Raw genomic sequence first — 16,007 nt, 5'->3', positions numbered from 1 at the left:
AATAATTAATGCGCGTCATTTTGAGGTTAGCCGATAACTCCTATCAACTACAACTACGGCTACTAAAACACAAACAACGTTCCTTCTCTATTCGTTCGTGGTTGATTCCCTTCGTTTTCGGTAAGTACATGCAATAATATTATTTTATCCGCTTGAATCCTTTAACTTATAGCATCGATTTATCTCAAATTTGTTTAAACGTATTCTATAAATTACGTCGAATCAATATTAAAATCCCTCGTAGTTATTTTTTACATTTTTATTTTTTTTTCACCCTACTTTACTTGTTGCCCTCCGTTGTGATCGTTACCGCAATAATTAAACGAATCGTCTTTGTCCCTGTTTAGGATATAGGTAGTCAACAAATAAAGTCATCAAGATGGCTCCTAGTGGAAATAATATGATCCCGAATGGGCATTTTCACAAAGACTGGCAACGTTATATTAAGACCTGGTTCAATCAACCAGCTCGTAAATATAGGCGCCACCAAAACCGTATCAAGAAAGCCAAAGCATTGGCACCTAAACCAGCGGCAGGTCCTTTGCGACCAGTTGTGCATTGCCCAACGTTAAGATACCACACTAAAGTTCGTGCTGGTCGTGGTTTTACTCTCCAAGAGCTTAAGGTAAATTTATTTAATAATATCGAACATTAAATATCTACTAAGCTCATGTGTCTACCATTTATCAGGGTGCTGGTTTAAATAAACATTATGCCCGTACCATCGGCATTGCTGTAGATACCAGACGCCGAAACAAGAGTGTAGAATCTTTACAAGTGAACATTGAACGTTTGAAGGAGTACCGTTCCAAATTGATTTTGTTCCCACTCAAGAGCAAGACCAACAAGATTAAGAAGGGTGAAGCTACTGTACGTATGCCTAAATAATTAGAATATACAATTTATACCTGTTTTTTTTCTCATATTACTAATATTTGATATTATTGTATAGGAAGAAGAATGCAAGACAGCTACACAATTGAAAGGAGTTGTATTGCCTATCCAACAGTCTGTCAGCAAAGAACCTGAGGCTCGTGCTATCACTGAAGAAGAGAAGAAGTTCAATGCTTTCAATGCTATTTGCCAGGTAAGAAAAATATGTAATTTAATTTCTGATTGATGCACATTTTTAAAATCCACATTTTGCTATTTTATAAACGTGCGAGTCATAGGTGTGCAAAATTATCAATTATTTTGTTGCTTTAATAACAAATTTTTTGTACCTTACAAAATATTAATTACAGCAAATTAACATGTTTATTTTTCATATTATAACTAGAATATTAAATGTACAATCCTTAAAAGAGCTACTCCTAACCTTTTGGTTTCTTACCATGAGTAGTTCTTGAGTCAACCTGTACAAAATTAAATTATAGGTTAGTCTTTTCTCAGCACTTCTTCTGAAGTGTTGTAAAACTATCTTTAAGACATAATATGAGTTGATGCTTTTATGAAGTACATAACTTTATTATTCAGTTAATGACCTGTCCATTTTTTTTTTTAATTTGGCTGTAAATTTCACTTTTCTATATAATATGTAGTAACTTCACACAAATTAATTATGTTGCAATATCTCGCCACTAACACTTTTCAAGAATACATTTTTATACCATGAAATAAATAATAATATATAAATACCTATTATGGATCCTAATTTTTAAATATCTTGGCATCTCTATAAATTTACTTGTAATACCTATAATAGTACAACTATTGATTTATTAATAATATAATAAATAATATTTTGAAAATATAAATGTAGAGTTGCAATGTAATTGATATTTCATTTGGAAGTTTAACTAATTTTATACACTTATATATTTACCTTATTATAGGAAGTAGAAACATAGACTTGGGAATGTTCGTTTTAATTTTAGAAGTTAACTATTTCTTTGTTGTTAGACTAATTGGAAAGATTACTCAAAATTCTCATGTGTTACTTTTATCGTCCTATATATAAACTTAAACACATAATGCTTACATAGTGACGTCGAGTACGTACTTAAGGTGGTACTTTTGAACCAAAATATTGAATACTATTACAATAGTAAATATAAGTACTAGAGACCAACGGATATCCAGCTGGCTTTTCCATAATTATTATACTTAAAATTTTATAATTTTTTATTTAATACATAAAATATATTATAAATTAGTCTAGTTATTTATGTTTGTATGGATATAATAAAAATCTAAATATTAAATATGACGAGCTTGTTAGAAGAGGATATCTCAATATCATTAAAAAAAATACAATGTCTTCCCTCCTGGATTTGTTTGTGTGTTAAGTGTTATGAATTTATTTCTCAAGTTTTTAAATAATGAATTTTAAGTGGGTGAGTGGGATTTTGTAAGAATTAAACCACCTTTATTTAATGAACTCAGCGCCATTGCTTGTATAATTATTTAAAATTTCATATTGTGATCCATATTTTTACATTTATTTTTAAATTCCTTTAAGCTCTTATATAACTAAAAATTGTGTTGTGTTTGATATTTATCCATTGCATAGTAATCAACTTTGTGTACTGATATCTATAATGTAGTCTCATCACATTCAACCATTCAGATATTCGATTTATACATGATGTATCAATATATATAATAACCATAAAATAAAATATAGTTCTGTAATTAAAACAAATTATAAATCTGTTATTTAAAACCGCCCCAACTCATATAAACATTATAATATTATAAGTACTTAATATCTATTAATCCTTTGTGTTTGTTTATGGGTAATTAAAAATGTTATATGTTTGCAGGCGAGACTTGAAGCTAAATTGATTGGTATCAAAGCAAAGAAGGCTAAAGAAGCTGCTGAAAACCCAGATGCGGCTAAAAAAGCCACTGATAAGAAGGGTAAAGGAAAGAAGAAGAAGTGATTGATGGTGTATTTTGTTTGACTTTTATAATAATAACTCAATAAAAACGTTAAACTTAACATTGGGTATTTATTTTCTTTCAATACAATATTAAAAATATTAAATTCTTTGTAGTTAAATTCATAGATGCCAGTTACTTTACTTTTTTCCATAAATCAAAACAAACTTAAATGTTCATTAAATAACACTTAGTGTTTTGGTATTTGAGAAATCACTTTAGGCACATATTGTGAATCATCTAACACTTTCTGCATATTTATATTTACACATGGAGTATGTATTTTGGGAGTAACTGAGAACTTAGTTCCAGCTATATCAATTTCATACTTCGCTGTTGGAGATAATATATAATCATTTGTGATAACCATATGATTTCTATTACGATTATCTGTAAAAGGTCGACGAATATATGCTAGACATACTAATTTTCCCATGGTAAAACCATATCTGAAATACAATAAACATTTTTTTTTTATTTATATGTATAAATTAAGTGTATATTAGGTGAACATTTTGATTCACACAAAAACAAAAGATGTTAAACATGATAAATAACATTCTTTATATTTTAAGGAAGTAGTTAGTAACCCTTGTGATTTCATACTTCACTGGTTACCTAATGAAATAAAAAACCTATGTTTATGGGTGTTTATTGAAGATTAAGTAATGATATCAGGTTTAACCACACTTACCCTGCTGATGTTACGGTTCCGACAAATTTACCATTTCTATAAATAGGTTCTAATCCCCAGGACCATATATCCTTATCAGGATCCAAATCATCTAATATAAACATTACAAGTTTTTTAGTAATTCCTTGATCTTTTTGACGTTGTAATGCAAATTTCCCTATGAAATATTCTTTCTAAAAAAAGAGAAAGATGAAATGTTATTAAAAAAAAGGTTGATAAAAATTTAAATGAATGTGATCATGTACATCAAGTTTTACAACATGATTGCAGCCAGCTTCAAATGGTGTAGTATCACGAGTTAAATCTTCTGCCCAAAACGGTATAAATTTCTCAATTCTCATAAACCGTTGAGTTAAGCTCCCAACGTCTCTAATTCCATAATCGAATCCAACCGTAATAAAACGATCATACACGTGCAGTGCATATTCAGATGGTATATATAGACAAAATCCAGGTTCACCAGTATGTGTAAAAGCCATCATCATAACATCAGAAGCATAACCAATATTGACAGTCTAAAAATACAATTATAATTTAATTGCTAGTCGTGTCTATATTTATTTTACTATAACTGTAAACTTGCCTTATAAGTAAAAGGTTGTACGTTAATATCAACATCAGTTTGTGATAGTTCAGATATTAAAGCGCCTGCTTTAGGACCAATAATGTTAACGACGGTATACATTGAAGTTATATCTGCTAACTGAATTGATTCATCTTTTGGCAAATGATCTTTAAGCCAATCCAAAACTCTAGTTTGTTGGCTAGTCGGTGATACCATTAGGTAACTGCAAGTGTGTAATTAAATGTGACATAATAAAAAATTATTAGTTAAAATATATTAAGAATTTCAACACTACCAAAAAAAAAAAATAAAGATGCTTTTTCATTTCTTACCAATTTTCACGTTCACGCACTAATAAACAATCATTTTCATAACCACCTCTTTCATTCAACATTCCTGTATGGACAATACCGCCAACCGGAATATTTACATCATTAGTACATAAAGATTGTAACCATTCAACAACACCGTTACATTGAGACTGAAAATAATAAATTATAACGTCAGGCAAAACTACATAAGTAAAACTTATATTTTTAATCTCATTCACGTGAAATATAATATGTTTACCTCAGGTTCATCGTTCATATCTTGTTTTCCCTTTATATATATATACAAATAATTATTACATAATATACTGTTTTATATAGAAAAATATTTAATAAATAATAATGCATGAAAAATAATAAAAACAAATTTTAAACATTATAAAATAATTAAATACCTGAATTTTCATTTTTGAAAATGAAGACATATCTATAATACCAACAGTTTCCCTGCAAGCATAATACTCTTCTAACATAAAATCAAAGAATTTTGGTTTGTAAAATGTACCCGGTGGCATTTCTGGCGGAGATCCCTTTCCTGTAAAAAATATTTAATCCTGCATTACATTTAAAAAATTAAGCTTAAAATAAGAACAATTGTTTTTTTTTTTTGTCTTTAAAAATAATATAACACTTTTATTAACCATTGTATGTTGTATCAAAGTATAAAGGTCGTTCATAACCCATTCGAGTACCAAACACGGCACCTCTTTTTTCCAAAACACTGAATAATGGTGAACATCGTAATTTTCTAGCATTCTTATATTCATTTTGGTGAGGATATGGTATTGAATAGTGTCTTAAAAAATAAATTTATAAATAAAGTAGTAACATTTTTAAATTAATACATTTAATTTAAAGAATGTATTAGAAATTAGTGTAATTATAATACTATCCTTAAGAGGACTCTTCACCCACATGCATTATCACCATCTTACTAACTAACATACAACATAGTAAAAATCGTTTCACGCAGGCAAAGACCACTCAGGCTATAGTCCAAGTTTGAGAACCAAATTTTCACACTAGAAAGATGAAATTTTGGACTGTGCAAAATCATTTTATTTTTTAGATAATATCAGAATTACAAAAAAAGTTATTTAAGTTTGGAAAACACAAAATAATGGATTTTGAAACAATAGAAACTTTTTTTGTAATTCAGATATCCAAAAAATAAAAACGACGTTGCACAGTCCAAAATTTCTTCTTTCTAGTATGAAAATTACCTAACTTTGGTTACCTAACTTGGACTTCAGCCCAAGTGGTTGTTGCCTGCGTGAAACGGTTTTTATTATATTGTATATATGTAAGATGGAGACAATGCATGCAGGTGAAACATCCTCTCAATAGTTTTTAAATTATATGATCACTTTAAATATAAACATTTAAACCTCTTAAGTAGGATCTCTTAAGAAGTAAAAAAATCTTATGTTTAAATATATAATATATTACATCCGTGTGTTAAATAGTTAAATATCAAAACTACATTAAATTATATTAATTAGTATATTATTTATAGGATAAAGTTCACTACTTAAAAATAATACCTGCCAACTACTTCTTTTGTACGTTCTTGTAAGTACATTCTATTATTATGAAGATCTAAAAACCGTTGTACATCAAAAGCTAAATGTTCTTGTGTAGGTTTTCCTTCTATGATCCATTCAGCCATTGCTTTTCCTATCCCTCCAGCTCCTTGTAACGGATTACCATTCATTCCAACAGCTACAAAATAGTTGTCAATCTAAAAAAAATTAATAAGTAACTTTAAAATTCAATACTAATCAATGTTTTTTTTTTGTCCAGCTCTTTGTTCAGTACAGATATCCATTATATAATTTGTATGTTACATACACATGGAGATAAGAATGTTCACATTACCGAAAAATTGTCCATTAACAAAGGTTTCACTTTATTTAACTATATAAGTTCATATAAAAACTATAATATATTTAAGCTACATTGTAAATTAATATTAACAGTTACTTAATTATTGAAAGTAGGAATATAAAGACATCTACTTTTTTTTTCTATCAGTTATATACAATACTAATCAAGCTAAAAATTAGTAATGTAGATTGTAGTGACAATTTAAAATATATTGTATATATTGTCTTAATTGTATTTTGTACTTATTTTAGGACATTTTTACATAATTTTTTCATATTTTATTATATTAGAAAAATTTTGTACATGTATATTATACACCTAATTAAAAGTTATTTTGCAATTAAATTTTCTAATATTATATAATATATAGAATAAAGTTAATTTAATTTTTGGGTGTATTTAGATTTGTTAGCTTAGGTTTATTTATAAATTTATCAGTCTTATTTCTACTTTAAAATATTTTACTTCTGGTGTTTCTCCTAAAATCCATTTTCCATTTGGTGTAAACGTATCTGGAGAATTTGCTAATGTTGGATAAACAGCATCCTTAAGAATTGGAATCCGAGACATAGCTTTTTCCCAATATGGCACTAAAATAAATTTAATTTTAATAATATTATAACTCAGTATTTTAATTGACTTACTAAAATGTTTCCAGTCTAAAGGCATATCTTTTTTCCAATCTGATGGTATTAATTTCATATTAAGAAAAGCAGGTTTTGCTATTTTTTCAAATCCACCTACCAGGAATCCAGAGTTATACTCTCTAGCATAAATATGAGAATCAAAATCCCTTATACATGGTAGATCAACACCAATCCCCGGCAATGGACTAGTTGTAACATAAAAATGTTCTGCTGGGTATACAGGCACCCTGACTTTAGGTGAACACAAATTTCCTACTTCTCTTGCCCACTAAAATAAATAACTTATCATTAACCTTCATTATAATAAACAGATAAAAATTGTTGTTTAAATATTACCAAATTTAGAATTAATTAAGTAATTTTACCATTCCTGCACAATTCACAAAATATTCACAGTAGATAAACCCTCGATTGGTATGCACACCCTTAATTCGATCTTCTTCAGTAACAACTTTCTGAATGTGACAGTTAGTAACATAATGAGCTCCACCTTCAGAAGCTAATTTAGCTAATGATTTACATATTGCTTGAGGGTTTGCCACTCCATCTTCAGGTACCCATACTCCACCTTCTAAATCATCAGTATTTAAAAATGGATGTAGTCTTTTCAGTTCATTTTTTCCCAACATCTAATAAAAACATAAAATTAGGTAAATTAATAAAGTATTTAAAATAAAATTAAAAGTTATATTACTCTACCTCACAGTGCAATCCAGTAGGTGAACTATATGCAATCCTTCGTTTTAAAGCTATCATTCGGTCTTTAGTTTGAGCTAAATTTAAGCTACCGCATTGTTTTAAACCTAAATGTAAATTAAATATTAATATTATAGGAGTATTATACGTACAACACTTATTTATCAATAATATACCAATATCATATCCTTTAGCTTCTAACTGCCTGTATAGCTTGATACTATACATAATAATGTTGCGTTCAGCAATTGGTTTGAATAAGCCAAGAGTTCCTGAACCAAAATGAGATGTCCCTCCACATGGCCTAAGTACACAATGGGATTTACATTTCAAAATATTTGTCTTGGCATTCAATAAGATACATACTTTCCTTGGTCAATGAGTACAATATCTGACCATCCATTTTCCACTAAATGATAGGCTAATGAATTGGCAACTACTCCAGTACCACATATTACAACCTGAGCTTGGGTCGGGAGTACAGACTCATGAGTTATTGTAGATTGTGTACGGGTACAATCACAACCGCTGAGACTTATGGACCAACGGTTCAACTTTTTCCAGTACAATCTTTTTTGCCATCTGGTCAAGAACATATTTGAAACTGTTCACTGATCTATAAGAGTGTAAAATACATTAGGTACACAATATGAAACTTCTCGGCACCTGCGTCTATATTTTAATTTAAAATTATTTATAAAACGTTATAAATAATACCTCAGACGACCAGTAAAAAAATCTTAAGTATTTTTTATTACATTTTTTTGTTTTTAATTGAATTGTTGTTTACTTTAAATTTTTCTATTCAAAGTCGAAGCAATTATTTAAAATTGATAAACGTAATACCGATAAAATGATAATTCAGAGATAACTGAGTCTTGATAATAAAATAATCACCATACACCTTATACCACAGAATAGAATAATGATAATACCTATAATTTTTTCCAACACAGTTACACGTATCTACTATCTACATCACGTTATATCGTAAATTTGTATTATTATTATTCTAAAATTCAGAATTCTAAATTCTGGATGTTTATTTCTACATCTATACGTAAGTACTGAAATATCGACTGGTATGGTGATTTGTAACAGTAATTAATAATTTATAACGTTACGAAATCGTTATCTGGTTTTGCTCTTGGTAGTTTAAATATTTTACGATTTATCACACATTTATGTAACATATAATTCGAAAGTTGTCAACGTGTGTTTAATTCTGTAAAACGTCTACTTACAGTACTCAGTAATCTCTTAAATTTATATCGACTAAGTTTAAAAGTTTATATATTTTTTAACCATTAAACATATTATTAATAATTCCCCTTTACTGACACATTGTAATTTTAGTTTAGGACAAAGTAGACAATAATTGTCACTCTAATCAAGTACAATGTCCAACCAAACTGTAGCCAACGAGAGCAACAAAGAGAATGTACCAGAAAATGAAGAAAAGAAAATTCCTATATTTTCAATTGAAAGTATCCTTTTTCTATTAATTAATTAATTTACATGTATTAAAAGTATAACGTCTGTTTTATTTATTTCACAGTTTATGTATAGGATTGAACCATATTAAAAACAGTTATCCTCCTTGTGTACCATAAAAAAAATAAATAATAATTTGTGTAATCAAGGGTTTTACATATAATGTCACTTTTCTTTTTCTTACCTTTTTCTTAAGCTTATTTTAAGTCATTGAGACCCATCGCCCCTAATCCATCTCTGATTTCTGGGTCTTAAATATCTTTTGTGACTCGTTCATTCATGCTACTTACTAGAATTTTGTTAATCCTGTAAAATATATTTAACCCAAATGTATTTAATTAATGTTAAGTTTAATGAAAGTGTATTAAAATAGGTACTTGCTATTTAAATTCAAATATTCTTTAATAATATTCTAACAGTATTAAAGATTATTAAAGAAGCCCAACAGCAGCATGGCTTAAGACACAATGATTATCAAAGATATAGGTAAATATTAAATAGTTAATATCTTTTTGGTTTAAAATATTTAAAAATACTCAATTATTCATTTTTGATTTTTATAGAGGTTATTGCACCAGGCGTATCAGGCGTTTACGAAAAGTTATGCATTTACAACAGGGAGATCGTAGACATTTTCGTAAAAAAAATGTTACAGAAACAAATCTGACTGATGAAAGGTAAAGATATTCATGTTAATATAAATAATCAATTACTCAATTGTTACAATCTGTTCAATTTAGAGCTGTGTACATCCCATTAATGTTGGCTGAAAGAGCATGGAGTTATGCAATGCAACTACGAGTTGAAGCTAATACAGAACCAAGAAAAAAATTCCATTTGGTATCTAGATTAAGAAAAGCTTCTAGTTATGCAATACAACTTCAAAAACTTTGTGAAGTAAATTTATTTTAATATAATATACCATGTAGTATAAAATATGAATATTTTTTGAATAACACTAAATTTCCAAGCTAGAATTCGTTGAACAAAATCTGAAGTTTAATAATACGCTAAGGCGGAGGTCCCCATAATTTAGGTAGTGTACTTTTATAATAATTATTAAAAACTATATAAATTATTTAATACTGAATTATTATAAATTAATGTATATTATATAAAAAAAAGAATAGATATATTTTATGTATAAATATAAGTTCTATTACATACTATTTGTCGTATAATTATATTGTACATTTATTATTTTTTTGTTGATATTCCAATTGAAGTTTATAATTGATTGTTATCATTTGGCAACGGTTGTCTCATTTGAAGAGCAGTAGGTCAGGATATACGATTGCACTTATTACTTAAAAAAAAGTCCCAATTATTCTATAAAAATAATGCACTATTACTAATTTATTTCATTTTTATACTTATATTTATTATGAGTTATGACAAATTATATGTTGATTTGGAAACAATAGCAATACTTTTGTCTAAAAGATTTTCTTATCGCTTTTATTAAACATTAACTACTATATTATTGGTAAAAACTACCAATTACTACATTGAATTGAGTTAAATCTAATATAATCTGTCCGAAACCTTTAGTGTTACCTATAAAAATCATCATATTATTAATTACATTAGTAAGAATAGGGCATTGCCAAATTTATCTAAACAAACAATATTTTTAATTAACCATCATTTAAAATATTATTATAAGGTGTTCAAAAAATCATACAATACTATGTAAATTACATATTTTATTCAAAGTATTTAAATAATATATATATATAATGTTTGAATAATTTAAACTTATATCTTATTATATTTTTATAAAAAAAAAATACATTTTAGTCAGAAAAATTTGACGCTCGGACTCAATTGGAAACTCAAGCTTATGTAGCTTGGTGTGAAGGAATGTTGCAATTTGAATTACAAGAGTGGAAACCAGCCATTGAAAATTTAAAAAAAGCTCAGTAAGCAAAAAATTTCAAGTATTACTTATGTGTTATTGAAATTTGTGTAGAAATATTTCTCTATATCAATCATTAAATATCTTTCATATAAATGTAAATTATATCCAATTAGTGTATGTGAAATTTTAGGGCTACAATTATTTACATTAAATATCATTTATTTTGATAAGAATATTATTTTTTTTCAGAATGATTTATGAAAAATTAGCATCTGCACTAAATGAAGAAGATGCTATTTTATATAGAAATCGCTATGAAGAATTAGAACCAAGCTTACGCTTCTGCGCTTATAACATTGGCAATGAAACAGATGTTAATCAACTATTACACTTGCGTAATCAAGCACAAGGGGATTTATTAGTGACATTAGATGTAAGTTATTTTTATTAGTAAAATAGGGATATTATAGTTATTAGTTAAATAAATTATACATTTATATAGACTTTGATGGCACAAACAAGAGACTCATTGAGTGAAGTGACTTGGAGAAATCGTACAGTGCCTGTAAAAAATTCTCGTGTAAGAACTTTCTTATTAGCAAACCGTGATTTTAATAGTTTGTTGGACAAATGCTCTACATTAGCTGAAAAGAGCGATTCATTGGAACAACATTTAATGGACTGTAAAGATGCTATGTTAGCAATAAGGGATGACATCAAAACTGAACAGGTCAGATATTTAGTTATTGTAATTTTGTGTTTTTAAGTGGAATTTATATAATTTGAATTAATTAATATACATTTTGGTTGCAGAAAATGGATGGTTCTTCAACTTCTTCAGCATCATCATTACAGTATCTTCATACTTATTTGTCATTCATTCGTTTGGAAAGGTCAATACAGCGTAATTTGTTATTGATTGAAAGCGCATTGGAAAGTGATGGCAAACAAGGAACAATTGTAAATTCATAGTGGTGTTTAAAATTATTTTTTTATTAATAATTATTATTGTAATATAGGGAAGTAAGAAACTTCAGGACATAACCAGATTATATGAGATTTTGATACAAAATATTTTGGAAGAACAACAATTGCCTGGTTTGGAAGACGACTCAGATTTTCAAGAAAAATTGATCATTAAAGCTAAAGCTTACAAAGCATTTAGGTACATACAAAAATTGTTCATCATAGAACTTTTTTATATAATATTACTACTTTATTATATAAATTATGGTTTTTTTTTTTTTTAGATGCTATTATATTGGTCAGAGTTTAAGTACTTTGCACCGTTGGAGGGATACAATGGCTATGTATGAACGAGCATTGAATCATATATCTTCAGTTATTAATCAAGTTGATGATGATTTGAAAACACGATTGAGTGACTTGGTGAACACCATTGAATCTTCCAAATATTGTGCTCATGCTCAAAGCGTTCTCGAACAAGATAATGAGGAAGAACTGGATAGTTTGAAAAATGCCAAATTACAAAAAGTAATATTTCAATACATTCATCATCAACCATAGTTTTTAATTTAAATATCAATTTATTTTAGTTGCCTTTGACTAAACGCTTGGATGAATACTATGAAGATTCAAGTGTATTGGGTAAAGATCCAAATGTTATTAAAGTACCACCTGAAATGGAAGAAATACCGTGCAAGCCACTGTTCTTCGACGTTGCATTAAACTTTGTACAACTTCCCGCGTTCAAGAAACAACAACAACCAGCTTCTGACCCTGCTAATAAAGAAGGAATTTCCGGGTTTGTGAAAGGTCTGTGGGGTTGGGGTGGAAAGAAGAAATGAATGTTTAATAATAAAACACATATTTTATATTTTTAAACTCATACAATCCAAAAATCAATACTGATAAAATATTGTACAGTCAAATATTTTATCTTTCAACATAGTTTAAACATTAAAAGTTTGTTCAAATAATGATAATAATTAATATACATCATTAAATTAATTTTTCTATATTATATAATAGTTGTATACATTTTAATAATAATAAATTACTGCTAATGAACTTTAGTTTCATTGTTTTAATAACAGATGTTTTTTTTAATATTAAGGAAAACATTGATAATGACTAATAACATGGTATTTACAAATTCATAATAAATATGGTAATGGTATATTATAATATGCACTCACGGATAATTTAATATTAGTTTAAAAGCGACAGTAGTTACAAGAGATGAATAATATACATATTGAAATAAAAAATAATATGTATACGGATGAAAATCATAAATTACAAATTGGAAAATCGTTTCGTGTTTAGACTAATAAAATTACTCTCTGTCCGTCTAACACGTCTGTCCATTAGTTTTGTCCCTCCTGGCCGCATGACTCCTGGCGTGCTTCCTCAGGTGATCTTTCCTGTAAAACGCACGGCCGCACTCTACGCAAGCGTGCCGCTTCTCGCCCGTATGCACCACCTTGTGCAGCGTTAACTGTTCCTTGCGCTTGAACGCTTTGCCGCACACCGTACAGGCGTACGGCCTCTCGGAACTGTGGCTCTGCCTGTGCCTGGTCAAGTGGTCCTTGCGCTTCAGCCCGGCGCCGCAAATGTCGCACACGAACCGCCGTTCCGTGGCGTGAGTGCCCAGGTGTTCCTCGAGCAAATGCTTGTCCAAGTACTCTGCCCGGCATTCCGGACACCCGAACATGGTGGTGCCGTCCGCGCAGCTCGTTATCCTTATCTGGCCGGGTTTCGGTTTGACCTGCGGCGGAGACGTCGTCGTCGGCGGACAGCGATCACTGACCGGTGCGGCCGTGGCGTTCGCTTGTTGTTGTTTGCCTTGTTTTTTCCTCTTCTTCGGGGGTTTCGTCTCGTCCCGCACGTCTTTGCACACCGACTCGCCCGAGTACTTGAGGAAGTGGTGCAGAGTGAGGGTGGCCGGCAAGTGGGACAGGTAATCGGCCACGGTCGACCCGGGAGCGGCGATGCTCTGCCACGACGGCGGCATGCCGTTGGGCTGCAGCGTCACTTCGCCGTCGTTGGCGTAGTGCTGTTGCGACCCGCCGCCGTTGAAGTGCACGCCACTGATGCCCGCGAAGTCCTGGTCGATTTGCAGCGGACCGGAAGCGAAGTGGGTGCCGATCATGGCAAAGTCCATCTGCTGGAGTATGTCGCTCGAACGGAACGTGGAAGTCATCGTCGTCAGCCCGTCGTCTCGCCTCGGTAACTGCAGCCAATAATTACGATACTGGAACGATTATATTATCCTGGACGAGCCGCTCCTCCGTGGACGGGACGACTCACGTCCGAGACCGCCGCTGCGATAATAATTACGGAAAATTGTAAAACCCGATACAAGATGGCTGGGCGGCTGGCGTTGATTTCACATAATCAATAAAGCATTAGACGAACGAAAAGAAAAACCGCGCGTACGCCTTTCCATGAGCAGCATTTTGGCGCCCTTTCAAACAACCCTTCCTCGGACTCCGTTATCAATACGACGTACTCGCTCGCACGACCCAATGCGGCGCCGTTTCGTCCCACAAAACATCGACTTTGGAATGCTCAAACCGTGAATGTCTGTAAATTACGATCACGACATTTTGTTTTTTAGTCCTTTTAAATTACGACCAGCGTAATTTTTACACGCGCCGATCGTCCCTGGACGGGTCGATTCCGTGTCCGCCTTTAAATATCTTTTGGCCCCGTGACCCCTTGGTTGGCGTATTTGGGTTGACCGGTGTGGTACAATCGTCCCAGGCCTAAAGTTTTAATCAGTACAATATTAATGTACAATATCGGTAAAAAAAAACCGAAATATTAATATAATTTATATTCGTCTAACGGGACACTCCGCTAATTCTTTTTCGTTACATACACTATATACGTAGAATATTATATACTATATAGATAATAATCACTTACTACGTAGTACAATTTATACACACTTTCACATTTAGGAAATTGCCTACACTTGACTCCTTAAAAAACCGTCTTAATATTCTATCAAAAAAAAAAAAAAAACAGTTCTAAGCGGTGACCGGAGGTCGGGGACGGGTCATCAGATTACATATTATGCTATAACTAAAAGATAATATGTCTCATTTATTTGTATTGCTATTTTTTTTTTAATTTATATTAGTTTACAATACTATGATAAATCAACAGTTATAATGTAATGATATATAGGTAGGTACAATATATTTATATAATAAAAATGATCGGTATATTATAATATAACAAAAACAGCTTCCAAAATAAAAAAGGATTATATTATATTATATTTTTATATCGATAATGGAATTCAGGTTGAAAGGTTAAAATTACAGGTGTTTGAAGCAACTAAAAAACAAATAAAATATGGGTGAGTTCACAGATATTTTCATTTAAATAAAATATTGAAGTGTATAAAGTGAAAAATCATTTTAAGCCAAGCGTGAAGGAATAATTTAGTACCTAATCAATGTAAGTATGTTGTATACTTAAACGATTAAATTAAACAATATAAGGTATATTTCTGTGTCTCGAGGGAAAGTCTGCAGGTAGGTTTTCTCAGTGAGTGTAGGTACTCACTATTGTTATTATAATAATTTGTTGTACTACTTATACCATTATTTAGTACTTAGGTAGGTATAGGAACTATTTAATATTTAGTATATAAATATAATAGTTTAACTATAGTAATTGAGGCGTAATTGAGGGCCCACGTTAATTTAGAGCCTTTAATTATAGGGTTACATTTGGTTTAACAATATTTTAATGGCTCATTTCTTATTTTTGCGGGGAGCCCAAATTTTTTTGTTACGCCACTGACTATAGTCTATACTTCTATATAGATAAGCACATCATAATACCAAAATCTATAATAACATATAGGTAATATGTTCATTTTTATAGCGGAGGCAGGCCCGTAGTCAGACTAAATTTTCAGGTGGGGTATAAAGCAAACTTTTTTTGGGGAGAGCATTATACAAAAACAGTA

The 16,007-nt window shown here is 30.3% G+C and overlaps 4 protein-coding genes across 6 annotated transcripts; 2 read left to right on the top strand and 2 right to left on the bottom strand.

The window, feature by feature from the left end:
• The first annotated feature begins 19 nt into the window (after positions 1–19).
• Positions 20–2,946, top strand: LOC114129486 (60S ribosomal protein L13). The gene is made up of 5 exons (XM_027994234.2): positions 20–120; positions 348–625; positions 691–870; positions 953–1,087; positions 2,766–2,946. Exons 2-5 carry the CDS (start codon positions 380–382, stop codon positions 2,883–2,885), a joined length of 681 nt encoding a protein of 226 aa, XP_027850035.1. The 5' UTR covers positions 20–120; positions 348–379; the 3' UTR covers positions 2,886–2,946.
• On the bottom strand, positions 2,931–8,574 carry LOC114129485 (pyruvate dehydrogenase phosphatase regulatory subunit, mitochondrial-like). Of its 2 annotated transcripts, XM_027994232.2 has the most exons (16): positions 8,419–8,574; positions 8,068–8,317; positions 7,878–8,005; positions 7,705–7,808; positions 7,371–7,634; positions 7,003–7,273; positions 6,824–6,948; positions 6,016–6,212; positions 5,113–5,267; positions 4,867–5,006; positions 4,713–4,742; positions 4,475–4,623; positions 4,161–4,365; positions 3,823–4,092; positions 3,578–3,750; positions 2,931–3,332 (listed from the first exon to the last, which is right to left on the bottom strand). In XM_027994232.2, exons 2-16 carry the CDS (start codon positions 8,295–8,297, stop codon positions 3,074–3,076), a joined length of 2,700 nt encoding a protein of 899 aa, XP_027850033.1. In that variant the 5' UTR covers positions 8,298–8,317; positions 8,419–8,574; the 3' UTR covers positions 2,931–3,073. The 2 variants fall into 2 exon arrangements, with proteins under 2 accessions (XP_027850033.1, XP_027850034.1); XM_027994233.2 differs by lacking the exon at positions 4,713–4,742.
• A 57-nt stretch (positions 8,575–8,631) lies between these two features.
• On the top strand, positions 8,632–13,092 carry LOC114129490 (signal recognition particle subunit SRP68). 2 transcript variants are annotated; one of them, XM_027994240.2, is made up of 12 exons: positions 8,632–8,761; positions 9,058–9,188; positions 9,615–9,681; positions 9,759–9,872; positions 9,936–10,092; positions 10,996–11,117; positions 11,306–11,489; positions 11,559–11,786; positions 11,870–12,016; positions 12,076–12,221; positions 12,307–12,550; positions 12,613–13,092. In XM_027994240.2, the coding sequence occupies exons 2-12, from the start codon at positions 9,101–9,103 to the stop codon at positions 12,862–12,864; spliced, it is 1,749 nt and encodes a 582-aa protein (XP_027850041.2). In that variant the 5' UTR covers positions 8,632–8,761; positions 9,058–9,100; the 3' UTR covers positions 12,865–13,092. The 2 variants fall into 2 exon arrangements, with proteins under 2 accessions (XP_027850041.2, XP_027850042.2); XM_027994241.2 differs by lacking the exon at positions 8,632–8,761 and adding an exon at positions 8,827–8,988.
• On the bottom strand, positions 13,075–14,779 carry LOC114129491 (replication initiator 1-like). The gene has a single exon (XM_027994242.2). It carries the CDS (start codon positions 14,220–14,222, stop codon positions 13,371–13,373), a length of 852 nt encoding a protein of 283 aa, XP_027850043.2. The 5' UTR covers positions 14,223–14,779; the 3' UTR covers positions 13,075–13,370.
• Between the last annotated feature and the right edge of the window lie 1,228 nt (positions 14,780–16,007).

Source organism: Aphis gossypii, chromosome 2, assembly GCF_020184175.1.
Source record: "Aphis gossypii isolate Hap1 chromosome 2, ASM2018417v2, whole genome shotgun sequence".
Classification (NCBI taxonomy): Eukaryota; Metazoa; Arthropoda; class Insecta; order Hemiptera; family Aphididae; genus Aphis; species Aphis gossypii.
This window is presented reverse-complemented; position numbering and strand designations above follow the sequence as displayed.

Bases quoted from the DNA above. Each gene is read 5' to 3' on its own strand.
- LOC114129486 (XM_027994234.2), top strand. From the start codon at position 380: ATGGCTCCTAGTGGAAATAATATGATCCCGAATGGGCATTTTCACAAA. The intron at 626-690 runs GTAAATTTATTT...ACCATTTATCAG, and splicing joins TTACTCTCCAAGAGCTTAAG to GGTGCTGGTTTAAATAAACA. The intron at 1,088-2,765 runs GTAAGAAAAATA...ATATGTTTGCAG, and splicing joins CTTTCAATGCTATTTGCCAG to GCGAGACTTGAAGCTAAATT.
- LOC114129485 (XM_027994232.2), bottom strand. From the start codon at position 8,297: ATGTTCTTGACCAGATGGCAAAAAAGATTGTACTGGAAAAAGTTGAAC. The intron at 8,006-8,067 runs GTATGTATCTTA...TTGTGTACTTAG, and splicing joins GTACTCATTGACCAAGGAAA to GCCATGTGGAGGGACATCTC. The intron at 4,743-4,866 runs GTATTTAATTAT...ATATATATAAAG, and splicing joins TTTCAAAAATGAAAATTCAG to GGAAAACAAGATATGAACGA.
- LOC114129490 (XM_027994240.2), top strand. From the start codon at position 9,101: ATGTCCAACCAAACTGTAGCCAACGAGAGCAACAAAGAGAATGTACCA. The intron at 11,787-11,869 runs GTCAGATATTTA...TTTTGGTTGCAG, and splicing joins ATGACATCAAAACTGAACAG to AAAATGGATGGTTCTTCAAC. The intron at 12,017-12,075 runs GTAAATTCATAG...ATTGTAATATAG, and splicing joins ATGGCAAACAAGGAACAATT to GGAAGTAAGAAACTTCAGGA.
- LOC114129491 (XM_027994242.2), bottom strand. From the start codon at position 14,222: ATGACTTCCACGTTCCGTTCGAGCGACATACTCCAGCAGATGGACTTT.